Source organism: Larus michahellis, chromosome 8 (genome assembly GCF_964199755.1).
Source record: "Larus michahellis chromosome 8, bLarMic1.1, whole genome shotgun sequence".
Taxonomy (NCBI): domain Eukaryota; kingdom Metazoa; phylum Chordata; class Aves; order Charadriiformes; family Laridae; genus Larus; species Larus michahellis.
The window spans coordinates 13,603,137-13,621,782 of record NC_133903.1 but is presented as its reverse complement, the minus strand read 5'-3'; the positions used below and the strand labels follow the sequence as shown (position 1 = coordinate 13,621,782).

The window sequence follows — 18,646 nt, the reverse complement described above, 5'->3', positions numbered from 1 at the left end:
GGGTGCCGTTCAAACCGGCGGTGCCGGGGCGATAGCGTCCAGTCGCGTGGCGGGGGCGGGCGTTGGGCGGCTGCACGTTCCCAGGCGTCTCCGACGGGCTTTTACTGCGCTCGGGGCGGCGCCGGCGCTCAGTGTGTTTGGAGCCGGCGGACGGGCGGGCCGGGCCCGCGAGCATGGGGGTGAGGTAGGGCCGGCCTGGCTGCGGAGGGGAGGCGAGCGCGGCTGTCCGGCGGGGCCGGGCCTGCGCGGCGGCGGCGGCGAGGAGGAGAAGGAGGGACGCGGAGCCGGCCGGAGGATGGAGGACAAGAAGGAGGAGGGCGAGGCGGAGATCCAGGAGCACGGGCCCGAGCACTGGTTCAGCAAGTGGGAGCGGCAGTGCCTGGCTGAGGCCGAGCAGGAGGAGGCGCTGGCCCCGGAGCTGCAGGACGAGGCGGCGGCGCAGCCCGAGCACAAGCAGCAGAAGCTCTGGCACCTCTTCCAGAACTCGGCTACCGCCGTGGCACAGCTCTACAAGGGTGAGCGGGGCGGGGGGACACGGCTGGGGCGGGACGGGGCGCGGTGGGCTCGGGGCCGAGGCTGGGCCTGGGGATCTGGCGGCGGGGTATGTAGGGGGAGGGGTGGGTGGGTGGGTATCGCCGAGCCGCCGGGGGTGGGGTGGGAACGGTGCCGCGGCGTCACAAAGGGGATGTGGCGGCGAGAGCGGCCTGGGCAGGGGGAGGAGTGGGCTTCCGGCCCGGGGGCTCCGCGCCCCTCCATAGAGGCAGACGGGAAAACAAAATGGCGTGAGGGGGGGGAACCGCGGCCGCTGCCCGGACGTCGCCCTTCGCGGCCTCCAGCGGAGCGGCCTGGCCCGGCGGAGCCGCCTCTTGCGTCGGCCCGGCCTGGAACCACCCCCAGCCCCGGCCTGGCGGAAGGGTCGGGCCCGGAGGGCCCTACCGGCCGCGGAGAGGAAAGCGGCCTCGGCGGGGGGCCACGCCGGGAGGGTCCCGGTCGACGGGGGCGAGACCCGCGAATGTCCGTGCAGCGGCGGGGTCCGGGGGCGGGAAGGGTGGGGGCAGACCGGGAAGCCCGGCCCTGCCGGCGGCGGCTCCTGACGCCCAGCCCAGGGAAGAGGCTCCCGACAAAATGGCGAAGTGAGGGGCCGGCCCCATTGTGTGGCGGGGGCTGCGGGGGGGGGGCCGGGCCGGGCGCTCCCCCGGCGGGCTGGGGGAGCCGCCGTCGCGCCCGGCGCCCGGGAGCGGGCCAGCCGCCCGCCCGCCCTTCTCGGCCCTGATCTCGTGTCGCCTTCGGAAGGTGGAACAAAATGGCGAAACCTAACATGGCCGTTCGGAGTTGGTGACTCCAAAATAAACAGCGTGTGTCCTTCCCTCCCTGCAGACCGGGTGTGCCAGCAGCCGGGGCTCTCCCTCTGGGTCCCCTTCCAGAACGCCGCCACTGCGGTCACCAACCTCTACAAAGGTAAGGGGCTGCCCCCCCCCCCCCCCGCTGCCCCGGCAGCCCTCCCTGCCCAGCCGGGCCCCGCTCTGCTCCTGCCCCGGCTTACTCATAAGCAGGGCCTGTTAATGTCTCTTATTCACCCTGATAAAATCTAACCCGAGACTGCTTCCTGAATCTTGCAAGTTTTCCCTGGGCCACTTTAGCTGACGATAGCTGAATCTTTTCTGTTGCCTCATGTCGGTGACTAATAACTTAAAAGATGTTTTATTTTGAGACCCTTGAAAAAGGATGTTTCTGATGTGTGGCTTGCTCTCATGGATTCAAGGGAAGTGTGCAATAGCTTATTAAACAGTACTTAAATTTCCTGCACTTTGTATATTCCATGGTGTGTTAAATGTTGGGATATCAGTATAATAACGTACATTTGCAGTGAAGCATAGGTTGGGTTTTGCGTTTGTAAAATTCTGCATAGGTGTTAGGTGACAAAAGGTTTTATCTGGTTGTGACAGTGAGGCTTCTTAAGTAAGCCTCCCAGTTTATTTTAAGCACTAGAATGTCACTATGACTGTGTCTGGGGTGGCTGTAAGAAAGCAGTGTTAGCTGAAACTTTGGTAAGAATGCACTCTGCACATGGCTGTGCTGTTTTACTCTGTGTTTCTGTCTGTCAGGATCTGCTCCTGGGCTCTGCTGTTCTTTGCGTTGTCACAAGAAGAATTCTTGTCTGCAGAAGAATCATTCACTGGTTTCTAGGTTGTTTAAAAGATTGTACAAAAATGATATCTGTATTAGTGGAGGCTTAAATTGGCACAGTGCGATTGGCATTGTTACCGTCTTCCATTCCTAGGAAGGAAAAAAAACCTTCAAGTTCCAAATTGTTGTTTTTATGACTTAGTTTGACATTTTTTTTGAGTTGTGGGGTGGTGTGTATTTTCTGGTCTGTACAGTGTTATTTATAGCTCTACCTGCATGTTCTTTCATTTGTTACCAGTTTTCCCACTTTGGGTTTGCAGTTGAACTTGGTAACATGTTTGTGATGGCTGATCGGGTTTCCGACAGATGTGGACAGAGCAAGGAGGAAATGTAGATGCATAATGCTTGCTGCCAGAGACTTGGCTTTTGCAGAAAGTGCGTTTGGATGTTGTGTATGTGTCATAAGTCATACAGGGGGTCAGCACATCACATGACAAGGGTAGGCGTTGGCCTGAGGGAGTGGGTCACTAGAATATGGTCTGGGACACTAGTCACTTGAGCATGGTGCTAGAGTAGCAGCAGAGTAATGTTAATAAGTTATCTGGAATAATTATAGTCGTCTTTTAACAAATGACATTGCTATCCCTTGCAGCATCTTTACTGAGAAGACTAAAGGTGTTCATTTTTGGTTAAATCATTTGATTACTTGTGCTATAGGCAAAATGAGTACTATTTTTCTGCAATAATATGATTAACAGAAGAGTATCTATGGTGGTGATTATGGAAACTAGAATTTAAGTAGGAAGCTGTCTTTAGTTGGGTGTAATGCAATACTTCAAAAAGCAGCACTTGAAACAAATCTTGCCTTAAAATGGATCTTTAAGAAGTGATGAAGAACCTCAGTTATTTAGAACTATCATCTTTCAATTTTTAAATTAAATTCCAAGTGGGTGGAAATTTGTTGAACACGGGTGGAACCATATTGTCACTGGCATATTAGGCAAGTTGAAGTCTCTTAATGTGAATTTGCCTTCCCTAGTGATGAATGTGGCTCTTTAAAAATCTCCTGCTGTTTCTCACATACTCAGTATTATTTGTGTTTTGGAGAACTCTGTGAAAACACTGGAGAAGTACTTGGTGTGGTAAATCGAACACCACAAACTGCCCCTTGCCCTGTCAGCTGGCTTCTGATGTTTGGAATGTTGAGGCATTAAAAATCTTGTAACAAGCTATATGAAGAACAGTGCATAAGGAGAAAGCCATGATGTCTTGAATGTCAGCATTTTTCTGAAAATAGATTAGAAGTTTAATATCACACCACACTGTGAAGGTCTTGGATCATGAGTTTCTGGTTGGTGCTGGTGATAGAGGCCTCCTTTAAAGACACTTTATTATCTTCCAGACTGCGCTAAAGAAGGGAAGGCATGGCTTGTAACGCAGGATTTAGAATTTAAGGCCACTGTGGAAAGTTTTAGGCATATATTAAAATAAGACTTCTGAGGCTATGATTTACCTTATTTTTGTTTTTTAAAAAAAAAGTGAATGTTTGTTAATTTTAGTTTTGACTTAGTAATTTCAGAATGTAGGCAACTTGACTGCTTACATTTTGCCAGCTTAACTGTAAACAAAGTAACTGTAGCTTTTACCATAAAAATCTAATCTTTCCCAGGGTAATGACGCTTGAAATTTGTCCAGGCTACATCATCAGTCAGTGTGTTTGACCTCATAAGTAGTTCATAGTTAGTCCTGTGTAAAGCATTCTTGTATACAAGGAAAGCAGGTTATTGACCTAAAGCTGGGCTCCTCACCTCTCAGAAGGACTTTCTCATGGTGTTTCAGGAAGTGATTAAAGGAATATTGTCAGTTTCCAAATTATCCCCAAAGCGTTTGGGTAGCTCTTACTAGTGAGTGCATTGGAGCCTTAGCTGCTGTGGACTAGAAAATGGCTGGAGGAGTAATCTGTCATGTTGCCATTGCTTTCACAGGAATTAGCATTTGTAAATCTTCTAGCCTTTTAATTACAAAGCAGCATAGGCAAAATACTCTTAGAGTATGTAAAAGTAACTAACATGTTAAGTGTACACTATGTATACTTGTATAGCTTATATTCTAAAAGCCCCAAGATTTAGCTACGATCAATTTGAGATGTTTTCTCTTTTGGTGGATTGTGTTATGTTTGAAGTGCTGCTCTTTGATAGTGTACATTTTAGTGCTGTCTTTTGTGGACTGTGCAATGGTGCCTTAGAATATAAGTCTAAGAATAGCACTTAATAGTGATTATTTTTGTGTTTTTTGAGTGTGAGAAAACTAGATCAGATGTGTATGTCACTGTTTACCTGTAAACTAATATCTTCGACAGCTGTTCTTAAATAAATCTCTCAATATTGTTCTGGGCAAATGGCTCCTATGTAGGACTTCATTAGGAAAGCAAGAATATAAAAAGCTGTTTTAATCAGCTCTGCCAGATTAAAAAAAAACCTATGGAGATAAAATAAATGAAATTGGAGTGGATATGTTGATGTCTTTTAATGGAGCAAGAGCTAACATAGCACTGATTTTCATAAAACTGAAATAGCTGTTGGCAAAGCTCTGATAACAAATCTGTGACAAACAAGATGAGCATAATTGTGTAGAGAATATGGTTTGTCCCACCTGTTACTGTTGTGTGACATTTACTCAAACTAGTACCCAGAATTGTACTTACCGAAGTTTGAAAGCAATGTAATAATACCAGGCATTTAAGTTTCTTAGAGACATGGGTATACCTGATGTGCACAGGTGACCAATTACATCAAGGGAAAATGAAACTGCATGTTGTAGAAGGCTTAATTGCAAGTAATATGTATTTAAAGCTTTTGTATATCAAATTTACAATGGGATCTTAAAATGGGGAAGGAATTTTTTTAGACTTCCGTTGTAAATGGTATGTTGCCTAATTGAAAGGCATTGGGGACACTTGTATTCTAAGTCGTTTCAAAATTATGGCCTCCTGCAATTGAAATTAAGATAAAACTAGAGGGACTAAAGAGATATGACTTCTGAAAATTTCTTACCTGTCAGAATTGACAAAAGCTGTTACTCCATTTGTTTTTGTGGGACTGTACTCATGCACTTCAAGAGCCTGTCTCTTAAAGTGCGTTGTCCGATTTATGTGCTTTCCTCAGACCAACAAGCTCAAAGTGTTTTTGATGTTAATGTGATATGGTTTTGTAACCAGTGCTGTACTATTGACCCAAAGTATAATAAACGCTATTTAGGTGGTGCTTGAGTTGCTGTTGACTTTTTGCCTTGCTAAAGAGTTCCACCCCTTTTACTAATATTCTCTTTAGGTTTAATAGGACTCCTCTTCAGTGCTAGCTAATCTGTTACAGCTAACTTGGTACTGCGTTACAGTAACCGCCAGAAAATGATGTTCTTTCCCGTGGTTGACAGGAAGCTCTATCGGTGGTGTGCTGTACTATACATTGCTCTCTCTGCAACATTTACTAAGAAAGCTTTTTTCTGTCTTCTTGCAGAAAGTGTGGATGCCCATCAGCGAAGCTTTGATGTAGGAATTCAAATTGGCTATCAGCGTCGGAATAAGGATGTGTTAGCCTGGGTTAAAAAACGCAGAAGAACTATTCGTAGAGAAGACTTGATCAGCTTCCTATGTGGAAAAGTTCCTCCTCCAAGGAATTCTAGAGCTCCCCCAAGACTGACTGTAGTTTCCCCTAACCGAGCTACTTCAACAGAAACTAGCTCATCTGTAGAGACTGATTTGCAACCCTTCCGTGAAGCCATAGCTCTGCATGGTAACAGTAACTTTTTCGATACTACCTGGTTAAAATTGGGTGGGGGTTCTTAAAAGCATGTCGGGCCCTTGGCCATTATTGGTGTCATAATATGTCATGTACCCAGTGTTCCAGCTGAAGGCATCTCCTTCATTCTCTAGGGGAATTTTCGCATGTATAAGGCATGTAGCTACTAAAAAGGTGCATGGTCAAATATTTCTAATGAGAAAAAGGTATTACAGCTCTGAACCTCACTTTTATACAATATTCTGTAGCTGCGAACTCAAGAGTTAAGTGTCAACTTTTGGTAGGGTTTTTGAAGCATGAAGAGACTTGGCATTCATACCAATGTTAAAGTAAACAGAATTCTTGGAAAATGATAATACTATGCTAGCAACTAGTTAAATATTAAGATTTGACTAGTAGCAAATAACTAGCAATTTTTTGCAGGGTTGGGGAGGGAATTTGATGTCTGAAGCTTCTGTTTCTGGGTTCTTACCTTACTGTAGTTGTTGTATGTAGTGGATAATATGGTTTAGCATTCTACTTAAAGTACCCTGGAAAGGGTACTTCACTTGTGCATCATTGCAATAATTGAGTCCTCTTCAGAACTTAGTTCTAGTTCACTTCCAGTCTTAAATGTCTTCCAGCGTCATGCGGAATTTCCTTCGTTGTCATCACCAACAGTGTTGGTGATGCATATTTTCTCCTTTCCAGATATGAATATTCGGTAGTTTATTTTGCACTGGACTGTAATCTAGCAAGTGATAAAGAAAAAATGTGTTTTAAATTGCCCCAGAGGTGAAATGAAGCAGTTCAGCTGTGCGTTTAATGCTTTCTAAAATTCCAAAGGGTAGCAAATATCTTGAGGTATAAATTGCAGACCATTCTAAAAGTAAAAAAATTCAAGCCATCTAGAAATACAACCTGTAAAACTTAAGTGAAATTTTTACTGTCTCAGTATTCTCAATGGGGGAGTGGAATTAATGAGTTAATTAGATGAGTGGATTCCTGAAAATGTGGTCTTGCTTCTGCTATACTGTGGTGGCTTTTCAAGATACATAAGCCAGAGACTGTTACTGTCTAGGTGACAGCTTAATTCTGGTATTGTTTGCTGCTCTGTTGCCATTTAAATCAAGCATGCTTCCACCCAGTCATGTAGGTGTTGGCAGTTTTCCTTCTCATATTAGAAGCTAGCTAGAGGTTTCTGTGTACCAGTATTGCTTATTCAGTAGGTAAAGCTAACTTCATGAGAAGAACTGCAGAAGCTGGGTCTCACCTGATAATGATGTGATAAACACCCTCTTATAAAAAATACTGGTTGAAGCCAGTGTGCAGTTGGCTTTAACTATAAAGGCTTGATCTCAGGTGAGAGTAAGCTGGGTAGACTCACTTCAGTACAGTGAACTCTCAAGCAGAGTAAACTGAGGAGCATTTTTATTGGCGACATGCCTCTTTTCATGTTCTTGTGTTGTTTCTTAGCATCTGTTTTGTATAGCAGTGGCTTATGGAAGTCACTTCTCTATAGCATGGGAATCTGAACTATGAATTATGAAGTTTTTTTACATTTCATAACCTAATACAGGGTCATGAGGACTGTAGTAAGTTCTGCGCTCTGTACTGGCACTGCAGGGGCTAAAATGCACTCTTCCCCCTTCATCAGCTGGTTGACAAGATCACATGTCAGTCACCTTTGGGATTAGGTTCTCTTGATATCAGTTTCAATCTGGTCTTTGACATAAATGCTTTTGTGCAAATCCTTTAGTGACTAGGCTTGTATTTGGCCTCATAACTGTTGTTAGGTTATTGCCTACAATGTCTGTGTTCCTCCAGCTTCTCCCCTTCTTTAACATTAAGGAGGCTGCGATTAAACCATCTCCCAAACTATTTTCCTATTTATCTTAGGGCTTCTCAGAACTATGCTTTGATTTTGAAACCTGTGTAGGATTTTCAGGTGTGTGTAAATCAATGCCCTTTGTAGGGCTGTGTTTATCTTCATTTTTGGCAGGCTGTTTAAAAGTGATTTGCTGCTTCTAGGCATTGTGAGAAAACATAAGAAAACCTGATGTTAGCGAGTAGCAGTCTCAACAAGTGTTCAGGACTAGGCTTTAAGGGGAATTTCTGCATGTAAAGGAGTGAGGCTTTGTTTTGTGTTGGTAGGCTTCCCGTGGAAAGGGAGTATTTCTCTATTGGTGATGTGGGTGGGCTGAATTAGATTTGATGGGTAATGCTAAAACTTGCTGCCCTAAGCAAGGTCTCTTTTAGTGAAGCAGGGATAGCTATGAATCTGTGTCGTATTACGACACCAAATAAAGCTCTGTTGAAGTTGAGCTGTTCTATTGACTTCTCAGAAATAGGTACAATATATGTCTAAAGACCATGGTCCTGTAACTTGTTGATCTTGGTCTTTGATGGGAGAAATAACTGTATTTTGGTAGTGTAAACTTTGACAGAAGCTGTGGTAACAAGGTAGCTAATAATAAATATTTCCTGGAATATCAAACTAGGTGTGTGTCCTAGACTAAATAAAACATTACAGGAGTATCTTTAGGTATCAATACAATTTTAAAATGGTATGTTGCATCAGGAGAGAAATCTGCTAAAATTTAATTTTTAACCTTGCTTCTTCTATCTCCAACTGTGTTATAGCCAACCTATATAGCCAACCTATATTATAGCTCTGCAAGATAGTTAAGTTTTCTTGATTACAGCTAGGGATTTTGAATCCAAAATTTGTTCTTATGATATTGGTTATCAGTAAGTGGTCTTTGTGCTGTAAGGAAACTTTTTCTTCTTTACTGGGCGGCTTTCAAGACTTGTTATAGTATCTAAAAGCAAAATGATCATGACAAAAAATCCTATACTGACCCAAGAATGTTTAAGGTATATGTGATCCACCTTTTCTTCTAGCTCTATGGCATGTATGCTGTACAGCTGTTACTGAAATCTTTAGTGTAACTTAAGGGTACTTGAGAATGAGTTTTTGGAACTAAGTAACCTCTTGAGAGAGTTAAACTCTGGTAAATAAAAAAAAAAATATCTTTGCCCTTAATATCAGCTTTCCGTTATTAATGTGCTGATGGGTAACCTTTGAAATAAAACATGTCTGGAAACTTGAACTGAAAAGAAATTAAAGCCTTCAGGAAAAGCCGAGTAGTTAGCTCAAGGTTATATCTGCTATTTTACTCTGACGTTCAAGTGGATTTTTCTGAAACTTCAAGAACTGGGCATCTGATGAAGCCTAGCGTTTTAAGATGTTACAGTAGAAGATAAATACCTTTATTTTTCAACATCTCAAATAGAGTTGGGTTTTTCAACTTCCTCCAGACCCTAAAATGTCATTGCAGTTAGCATAGGTATGGATAGATCTTCAGCTGCTTTCTGAATGTGTATTGCCATATCTAGTTCTTTAAGAGAAGAGTTTTAAGTGACAGAATTACATCAAACTGAGCTAATAGTCATAAGATTCCCAAAAGCTGATGTTTGCCAGGTCATTTTCTGCTTGGCTGTAGCTAGCATGCTAAGCCTTGCAGTGCTGGTGGCTGTGCACACTCAGTCCATGTCTGAAGTGATGGTTTGGTCTTTTAATGTGGGATGTGCTCCATGCTTTACAAACCATTCTCCCAGCATAATAGGAGAAGATGCTATGATTTGAGGAGGGTGAAGAAGCAAGCGTGGAAGGGCAATGCTGAAATGCGTTAGACTTGAGCATTCTTCACTAAAAATGATGTGAATATGCAACAGTGCAATGAAGGAATGTTAGTAAAGCTCCTTCGCTTTAATGTTGATGTATATCACTTGTGATTCAGTCTTTGGCGGGGGGAACCCTTGTTCTAGCATGTATAATTGTGGGGATTGGTCCCTCTAAAGAGCCTGAATTTCCTTTAGGCCTTCTTGTTCTTGTCTCAAAATACTAAACTGCAATATAAAACATCAGCAATTGTTAGCAGAGTGGAGAAGCAGCAGTTGGTGGAAGAGAAGATGGGAGAGCAGAGTTCAGGTTAGTTTGAAAGAGTTTTAACTTAAAGGTTGTGTGTGTATATAGAGCTATCAGAGTTGTGTATTGGTATGTACTGCTAAAACTTGCTCTCTGAGCAGTACTGTGAAAGGGTGAGTATGACAGAGTGACAAGGATCTATCTGCATGCCATTTTGTATTTATCTGGGGTTATTAACTAATTCCTGCTTTAGTCACACTTATCTAAGCGTGAATGTTCTTTTTGATACTTCCTGATACTTCTGGAAAACAATAGTTAACTACTGTTACTATACTGAACACTAGTTATCCAGTATATTATGCTGTGGTAGTGACTTCAATAACTCATACTCATTATGGACATGGTTATAGTGCAGATAAAACAGTATTTTCAGTTTGTTAGGCCAGAGTTCATAAACTTGCTAATTTTGAGTTGACAGTCTTATTTACCTTAACTATTTCATATTCCATAAAACATTTTTTTTAGCCAAGCATTTCGATCACTTGATAGTTTTGGAGAGTACTTATTACTAAGTTAGCTAGTATTGGTCTCAATTTCTTCTCTACTGCAGCTTTTTCTACTAGTACTATAATAAAAGCTTTAGAACATAGATTCAGATAAAAGCAGGTTTTTGTGAAATTGCTGGCTATGAAACACCATATTGTTGATGACTTGTCTGAAAGATATGGCAGGAGTGAGAATGTAGTTGGTGCTGCAAGATATTTCGGATATACCCTCCACTTCAATCCTGTCAAGTTTAAAAAGGGAGAAAGAGCCACATGTCCTTTCTTAAAGGCCTCTCAAAAAAGGAAATGTCTCCTGTAGAAAGCAGTGGGAGTCTTCAGGGGTCGTCATGAGATTGTGACAGAAGTAAAGACACTTTAGTAGCTGTTTGAATCTCTCTCCTGTTGTATAGACAAAACTGATGTGCCTGTGATTAGGTCATGTTAATCACAACATAAAAATTTGAGGTTGTGAAATGGTGTTGCTAACAGTCATGTTGCCTTATTACTTCCTAGTATCTTACTGCTTGCTTTACTGCTTTGAATGGTTAAATGCTTTGGGAAGAGATCTGGGTCCACTGAGAACTTAAACTCAGAGTAATTCACGATAAATGGGTTTTCTGAGATTTCCTCTTTGCGTTAGAACAACTTTCCAAGAAAAAATGAACTGTGGATCACAGCTCTTGAAAGATGCTTTCTCTGTCAACAAAAAAAAAAATAGATCTTTTAAATTGTTGCTGGTTGTCTTCAAAGACATTGATTCCATGAGATGGCAACTTGATATTTCAGTGCATACCTCGAATTTTCTTTGATTCTTCCATGTTGGCTTGATTACCCAGTCCTAAACTGTGATCTAAATGTTTCGTTTGACAGCTCTGCTCTCTTGGATTGATGTGTAGTGCTATGTAATATGGTTAACTGCCAGTAACTGATAGCAAATTGTCACTCAGTCTGTTAGCATACTCAGTAACGACTGTTACTCATTAGTGCCATATGAAATACCTGTATGAGATGCAAGATTAAACTGCAACTAGAAGTCCGTGTTGTGATGCAAAATCCTTGTACTCCTGTCTGTATAGAAATGAATTCAAAACTACTCTCCTGCCTTTGATGTCAGGTTTGAGTGAAGATTTTAACTTCTCCTGAAGGTTGTTTCTGTATTTAAATGTACAATGATTCAGTATTACCTACATATTGGAAAGTCAATGCCTACTTGAGGCATGGCTTGCAAACCTTGGCAGTCTGTTTTAGAATATGCTGCAGCACATGACAGGTGCATCTTTTCTGACTTCTGTATTTACTGTTTTAAAATGCTTGTTACTTGAAGAGGCTTTACTTCAAAACATAGTTCTTGAGTGATGCCAAAAAAATGTATTCTCACATCACAGGTCGGTTTTGGGGTTTATTACAGAATAATTTCTGTTTTGTTACTTGGGCACTAGACATAATGAAAAAGTGTCATGATAAACTGAATTAGTATATTGGTCATTTGGTTGTGAGTTGTGTAATTTAAGAGTAAATGACTGAAGTGGTGTAAATTGTTGACTTGCAGTGGAAGTAACAACACTGAACTTCTGTGTTCAGAGCAATTTTGCTTGGAATAGTTATGTGGGGGGAAATCTCTGCAGTCAATTTGGATTTGAAGCAATGTTGCCTTCTGTGCACTGTTGGATTTTTTTTTTCCAATTCAAATGTACAGATGAATTAATGTTTTTTCTAATGTATGTTATGCCAGTTGAAATTAAACTTGCTGCTATCTTTCATTTGTGAAGTGATTTGTTACCTGCCCAAAATTTGCATGTTGGTGGTTTATCCAAGTTATGGTATCTGAATTGGCTTTTTGCCATTGGCTTTTTGTACATCTGTGTCATCCAATTAGCTGCTTTAGTTCCTTTGGTAGATGTATGGCAACCTCTTTTCATAATGGTTTTGAATTTAAACTTGACCTTAATCCTGGGAGTAGCAGAACAAACCTTGTTTCTGAATTAACTTTTCACTAAAGCAGCTTCTGCTGCTTAAATGCATTCTGCCATTGTGAATGAAAGATGACTTTAATATGAATAAAACCTGCAGGGTCCCTATCAGACTTCAGACTGCTTCTGAGTTGCGTTGGAACACCACTTAAAGCTGTAAGCAAAAGCTCTAAGAAAGCATCATAAGTGGCTGCTCCTGGATAATGCCCAATTTGTGTAAAAGTATATCCTGTGCTCTTACAAGGACTTAAGCTTTAAATGTTTGTTCAACAGTAATGTGCAATAGAGTGGAGTTGGTTGGCCTGTTCTGTCCTGACTTGTATATATATCAGCCTGCCATTGCTGCAGATGCCTTCAGATGCCTTCAGAATTTATCTTCTAACTGTGGTTTCTGGCAGCAGATCTAGTAGCTCTGGTGGTCTTCTTTTCACAGAGCCTGTGAAATTGGTTACTTGGCCGATCAGCAACTAACAGATTGGATTTTGTTAGGCTTTATTTGTCAGTGTGTGACTTCTGGCTGCCTACATGACCATATATGAAGATTTGTATTAAGTGGCTTTATGTTTTATGGCTGGACAAAGGTATAGAGTATTTAAGACTGGAGAAAAACCTCAGAGTATCAAGGTTTTGAAGGTTACTGAGACAGAAATCTTCCTGGACAGATTAACATTTGCTTGTTCTTATTGTTAGAAAATATAAAGATGTAGATCTCATCCTGTAGGACTCTTGCTTTGGCAGTTTATTTCTAGGCCAACAGATGTTTTTGTACTTTCCTAATAATTCTCAGATTTGAAGCAGTTGTTATAGCAAAGATGTTTGTCTTCTCTGGGCTCCTGTTTATCTACAAATATAGCCTGAATTCCAAACTGAGGAGAATTGTTAGGCTTTCATGTACTAGTGTGTACTAGTTACTAAACTTATCGTTTAGAAAGTCCTGCTTTTGCAAAGTTGTTGTAATAGTAACATTACTGAAGACAAAGTTTAAATCTTATTAAGTTAATGATTTTCTTGTTTATGGTGTTGTATCTACAAGAAATAAAACTTCTGCTTTAATTAAACATTTTATTAATAACCTGAACACAAACCAGAGTAATTGCAGGATACCTGTGACAGTGTTTTGGATCAGATCTGTCAATAGCAAGTTCTGAGGGATTGTCATGTGGTTTTGCTTGGCTTATCTGTTATTTTTTAGGTGCTCTTCTGAATTCTGATAATACTCACATGATGGCTAATAGCAGCAGCCATGAAATAAAACTTTCACTTAAAAATTAGATATGGCATACGCCTGCCTGAGATCTGCTGGCATACTGTGGTTTTCCTTAGAACTGGAGTGACTGAGGGAATGAAAGGGAAGCAGGGTTGTGGTGTTCAGAACCAGACCAAGGCAGGTCAACCTGGAAAGCCCTTGGTAGGGGATTTTCCTTCTGTGTAACTATTGGTCTAGTGGGAAGCCTTTATATTGAATTAGTCTGCACTGGAGTAAGTACACATACTTTGCATAGCATGTCATGCTTATGGAGCTAAAGTTTGCCATAGTGTGCTATACAACCTGGTGCATAAACTCACTTTTAATGTCATAAGAAGCTGTTTTAGTAATCGCTAGATTCTTATATGTAAAAGCGGGGAAGGTGTGGTCTGGACTTCAAATTAGTGTGGTACAAATAATAGGATGAAGTGCCTTTAATGTTTCACTAGAAGTCAGACAAGTGTTGTCTCTTCTGCCACACGTGGGAAATAAACTTTCTTTACTGTTTGACCTAAATACTCTTTCTTTTTTTCCCCCTAGGTCTTAGTGGTGCAATGGCTAGTATAAGTGTTCGCTCAAGTACCCCAGGCTCGCCCACTCACGTGAGCAGTGGCTCCAATGCTAGTCGAAGGAGAAATGGACTCCATGATGTTGATTTGAACACTTTCATATCAGAAGAAATGGCACTCCACTTGGACAATGGTGGAACTAGAAAGCGTACCTCAGCCCAGTGTGGCGATGTCATTACAGACTCACCAACTCATAAACGCAACAGAATGATCTAAACTGCAAAAATTTCAAACCCACCATGCTGCTTGAAAGCCACTTGATCCTCAGAGTACTATTGAAAAGGAAACATGAGGCCATCTTTCCATATTCACTGTTTAAGACAAATGAATTCAATAATTGCCATAAAGGAAATTTTAGATATTACATTAGATGCCTCTTGTAACTGCGGCTTTCTTAAACTATATTCTTAGCAGAGGACATCAGATATTGTGTAGTAGTTAGCAAGATCATCATAGGCAAACATGTATCCGTTCCAAGGCTAAAAGTGACCTTACTTGTATTCTTAAAGGGAAAGGAAATTTCAGATGTTTATTTGGTTATAGAATGCTTTTTTTTGTCCTTTATTTCCTGCTGTGTTGAGTATTTGCTTAAACAGTATTGCCAGTTTGACTGAAATTGTCTACAACATGACTTGGCATCTTTGTCAAAACTGCAGGCTTCCATTTTTGCAGCACTGTACCATGCACCTAGTTTCTATATAGTAACAGTGTGCAAGTTATAAATATTGGACTGTACCCTTTTTAGTTTTAAAAGCAGTTGATAATTCTGGTGATTGTGTGATAATGTAAAGAGGTGCTATGATGGTCATGCAATTAATACTTAATATTGAATCAATACAAGGATCTTTATTGGATTCACTTTGTGTGTTTTAGTGCTCTGAAGTAGCAATATTAAACTTTTCCCCAATTAACTTCATAGGCTTTTAAATCAGTTTGAGAAAAATATATGTACTTATTGGTATTATCCTCGTGGTAATCATACACAGTGCAGACTGCACCAATGCTGACCTAAATTTAGAGAAAGATGTCCTGTAATTGGAAAAATAGGCTTTTCTGTTCAGTATTAGTGAAGGGTAGGTTTTGTGTACACCCATATCCCATTTTGCATTTCTTGTGAAGTAATTGCCCATTGCTGGGGAGGGGTGGGAGGAGAGGGAGTGAGGGGGAATAGTTGGCGAAGGGGTGTGTTCTAACAAGTAAGACTTCTGGTCACATGTGGAAGCTTGGACTAACTTAAAACAAGACCCTGTGTGATGCTCTCCCTTTCTGGAGGGAGTGACACGCGGGTTCTATGAAGTGCTAAGAAAATAATTTAAAACTGGAAGTTGATTATAAAGCTCTGGATAAACATGCCGTAAGGATGAATTAAAAAGGATAAATGGCTTTCTTTTTGTGTTGAGCTTACATTCATAGGATTGAACTCTGGCTGCCATAACTTAAGCATAATCTAAAACTGAACTAGAGATCAAGACTGATGTGCTGCAAATCCGTTTCTGAATGGGGAAGGATATGTGTCAGTCTCAAAGAGTGTCCTAACTATTTTTACATGTAGATGCAGCAAGTCTTTGGTGGAGAGCTCTGGCTTTTAGGGCCTCTAAATCTCTGCCTAGGAAAGGGATGATACAGGAGGAATAAGAAAATGAAGAGCTCCAAACCTGCAAGTTGGGAAGAGGTATTTAGTGAGGTGGTATGCATGCTTTAACTGGAAGCGTAGGCTGATTCTTGGATGAAATGCAGCTATGCTAGATTCACAATACTAAAAAAATCGTGATGTTCTAGCGAAGTTAAGGCACCTCGAGCTCCATGTTAATACACAGCTCTTCAAGACTTTTGCTTATGTGCTTGTAGAGTCAGATCTTTTTTGTATTATCTTCCCTGTTTGAAGCAGACTTCACTGTAGTTTTGCTCCCTCTTACCCTGGTGTCCTCTCATTGGTGTTCTATAGTCAAGGCAAGACAGCAGTGATGTGTTAAATTCTCAGAATTCAAGGCTCTCTAAGAGCATAATTTCCTTGCTTTGTGGTGCTTCCATCGAATTTCCTTACACCTAAGAGCTCTTGAAGATGTCAACAGTTGCACAGTACTGTAGCTAGAGGTTCTGTAGATCATGGGACAAGTGTAAGAACTGTTCAAAGCAAGATGGTAAGAACTGTTCAAAACCCGCACCTGTGTTACATAGCTGAACTTGCACATCACCCGAAGACTCAACATACATTAATTTCAGTTACTGCTATTAACTACGATTCATAAGACTTATTTTATGTAAGATATTAATACTGCATAAAGCTATTTTTCATTTGGAGACTGCATTTTCAACAAAGATTTTGAAGATGGTATCTAAATATATCTGTTAGTATTTATTAGGCTGTTGGCAGTGGGATTTTTCTGTTCCAGAAGAAAAATCTGGAGTCCTGAACAGAAAGGACATGTGTGAGAACCATTCTTCAGCTCTTCTGTTTATTCATTAACTGGCTTGTACAACTAAGATGCTTATGCTCCGCAACTTCTAACACACTTTACTATTACATGTGGTAAAGGTAACAACATGTTGGTATCAGTTCTGCATATATGGACTGAACTGTAACAGTGCTTCTGGTCTAGCCCAAATACACAGAGCCTGTTCAAATTACTTCTCCCTTTCCTTGCAGTGAAATAAATCCTGTTAATGCTTTGAAGCATTAATTCAGTCTACTACCATCTTAAAACTAAATTTGTCTGGCTTTTTATTTAATTTGTGCCATTTTTCTTTGAAAGAGAGCAGGCTTAGGTATTAAACTGGTTGCATTAATGTTTTTTTTTGCTTGTACCTTAAATATTTGGCAACTTTTTGATTGTTTTTCGTTTAGCCCCAACTGTTGTTTGCTCTTTGTTAACCTCTGCCAGAATGATCAAAAATGCATGTATTCACCTGGTAAACACAAGGAGAACAGGTTGTCTCTTAAAAAAAAAAAAAATAATAAAAAAAAAGTCCAGTACCTGTTGCTTTGAAGACTATTTCTTGTGCCAGTGTAGAAAATTGACGTTCTGGAAATAGCTTTCGGCTATTATCTGAACTGTAGCTCCTGGAGCCAGAAGCGAGTTGATTTTCTGTAAGAAACACTGAATTGAGAACTGTTTAGTTTGGTAAAAATGGTGCTTACTTTTGCTTTCTCCTATGAATCGTATAGTTGACCGGTCTCTTCTCCATGTACATCAAATCTAACATGAATGTGCGGCAAGTTACATAAAGTACATCCTGCACTGAAGCTACTGAGCTTGGCTTGCTTATTAATGAAGTAAGTTTTAAATGTTAAATTTAAATCTATATTACAATAAAGTAATGCAAAAATGATTTTGGCTGAAACTGAAGTCCTGCAGTTAAACTTACTCAAATGTGGTTTACCCAGCTGGAGTAATAGAAACTCTAAGTCATAATAAACCTAATAAAAAAAAATAAATACATACAACTAATCAGGCTGCTTTGTAGTTCTTTAAGTTTCTGAATAATATGATCCATCAGTAAACCCGAACCAAGATATGGTTAGTGCCAGTCAGCAGGCTTATTACAGGATTTTCCTTTTGGAATGCAATTAAATGGCAGCTGTTCACTAGCTACCCTGAAGAGGCTTTCCTTTCTGTCTTTTATGGACTAATAAGGATACTAAGAATTGGGGTGCGCTGTTACATCTGTACAAGACGTTCTGCAGAGTTTAACACCACTAATACTTAGGAAAAGCATCTTAAATTATGCCACTTGAAACCTCTTTAGAAAGTTAAGTGGTATTGACTTGATTGGTAGAGCTTTCCAATTTCTTGCAAAAGACTCTTTGGACTTAAGTGAAATTAGGTGCTTTTTTTTTTTTTAGCAGCTTTTCCTGCTTTATGTGGGTGTCCCTAAACCTGCAAAATATTTTCCAGTTGCTGTATCAGCAGATCTTTGAATTTTGTTGTGAAGAAAAGCGTTATTTCCCAGGAGCTTTTAAGTTAAAAATGTCATTTTTTTTTTTTTTAATTAATGTTAACACTTTTTCACTTCTAGCCAGCGAAATGTTCCAGTGGGGATTTGGAAAGTATTCTGACTTCATAAAACCCAGCACCTTTCAGGTGGTAGCCCAGGGCTAGTAGTATTTTGTCAGAACCAAGGAATGTGCAGGTGACCTGTCCCAGGGCTCCCTGCACAGGTGGGGCTGTGGCTGCCTGGGGGAGCCACAAAGCCCTGTGGCTCCCTCCCTCTGGAGCTGCTGGCGCTTTTAGGTGATGAGGAGGGCAGTGGTGCTTGTCAGGAGCTGTGCCTGGCTCTGAAGGTTTCCTTGGCTGTGTGTGTAACTCCTGTGGGTAGTTTGTGGCTGGTAAACTCTGGGGGCTGCTGAAGTGGCTCTGCAGTCAGCGCTGGTGCTTTCTGCTCTCACCCGGCCCCTCAGACCATCGCAAAAGGAAAACTAAATGTCTCAAGCTCACAAGGGCAGTAGTCGATAAACCAACCAGATGCACTTCTGTGCGGTAT

General features: G+C 41.1%; 1 protein-coding gene across 1 annotated transcript; it reads left to right on the top strand.

Annotated features, from left to right (window-relative positions):
• Positions 1-109: 109 nt before the first annotated feature.
• Positions 110-16,465, top strand: HAPSTR1 (HUWE1 associated protein modifying stress responses). Its single transcript, XM_074597066.1, has 4 exons — positions 110-515; positions 1,378-1,458; positions 5,643-5,918; positions 14,136-16,465. The coding sequence occupies exons 1-4, from the start codon at positions 296-298 to the stop codon at positions 14,378-14,380; spliced, it is 822 nt and encodes a 273-aa protein (XP_074453167.1). The 5' UTR covers positions 110-295; the 3' UTR covers positions 14,381-16,465.
• The last annotated feature ends 2,181 nt before the right edge of the window (positions 16,466-18,646 follow it).

Excerpts from the sequence above, each read along its gene's own strand:
- HAPSTR1 (XM_074597066.1), top strand. The coding sequence starts at position 296 with ATGGAGGACAAGAAGGAGGAGGGCGAGGCGGAGATCCAGGAGCACGGG. Across the intron at positions 516-1,377 it reads CGTGGCACAGCTCTACAAGG|ACCGGGTGTGCCAGCAGCCG; the intron begins GTGAGCGGGGCG and ends CCCTCCCTGCAG. Across the intron at positions 1,459-5,642 it reads GGTCACCAACCTCTACAAAG|AAAGTGTGGATGCCCATCAG; the intron begins GTAAGGGGCTGC and ends GTCTTCTTGCAG.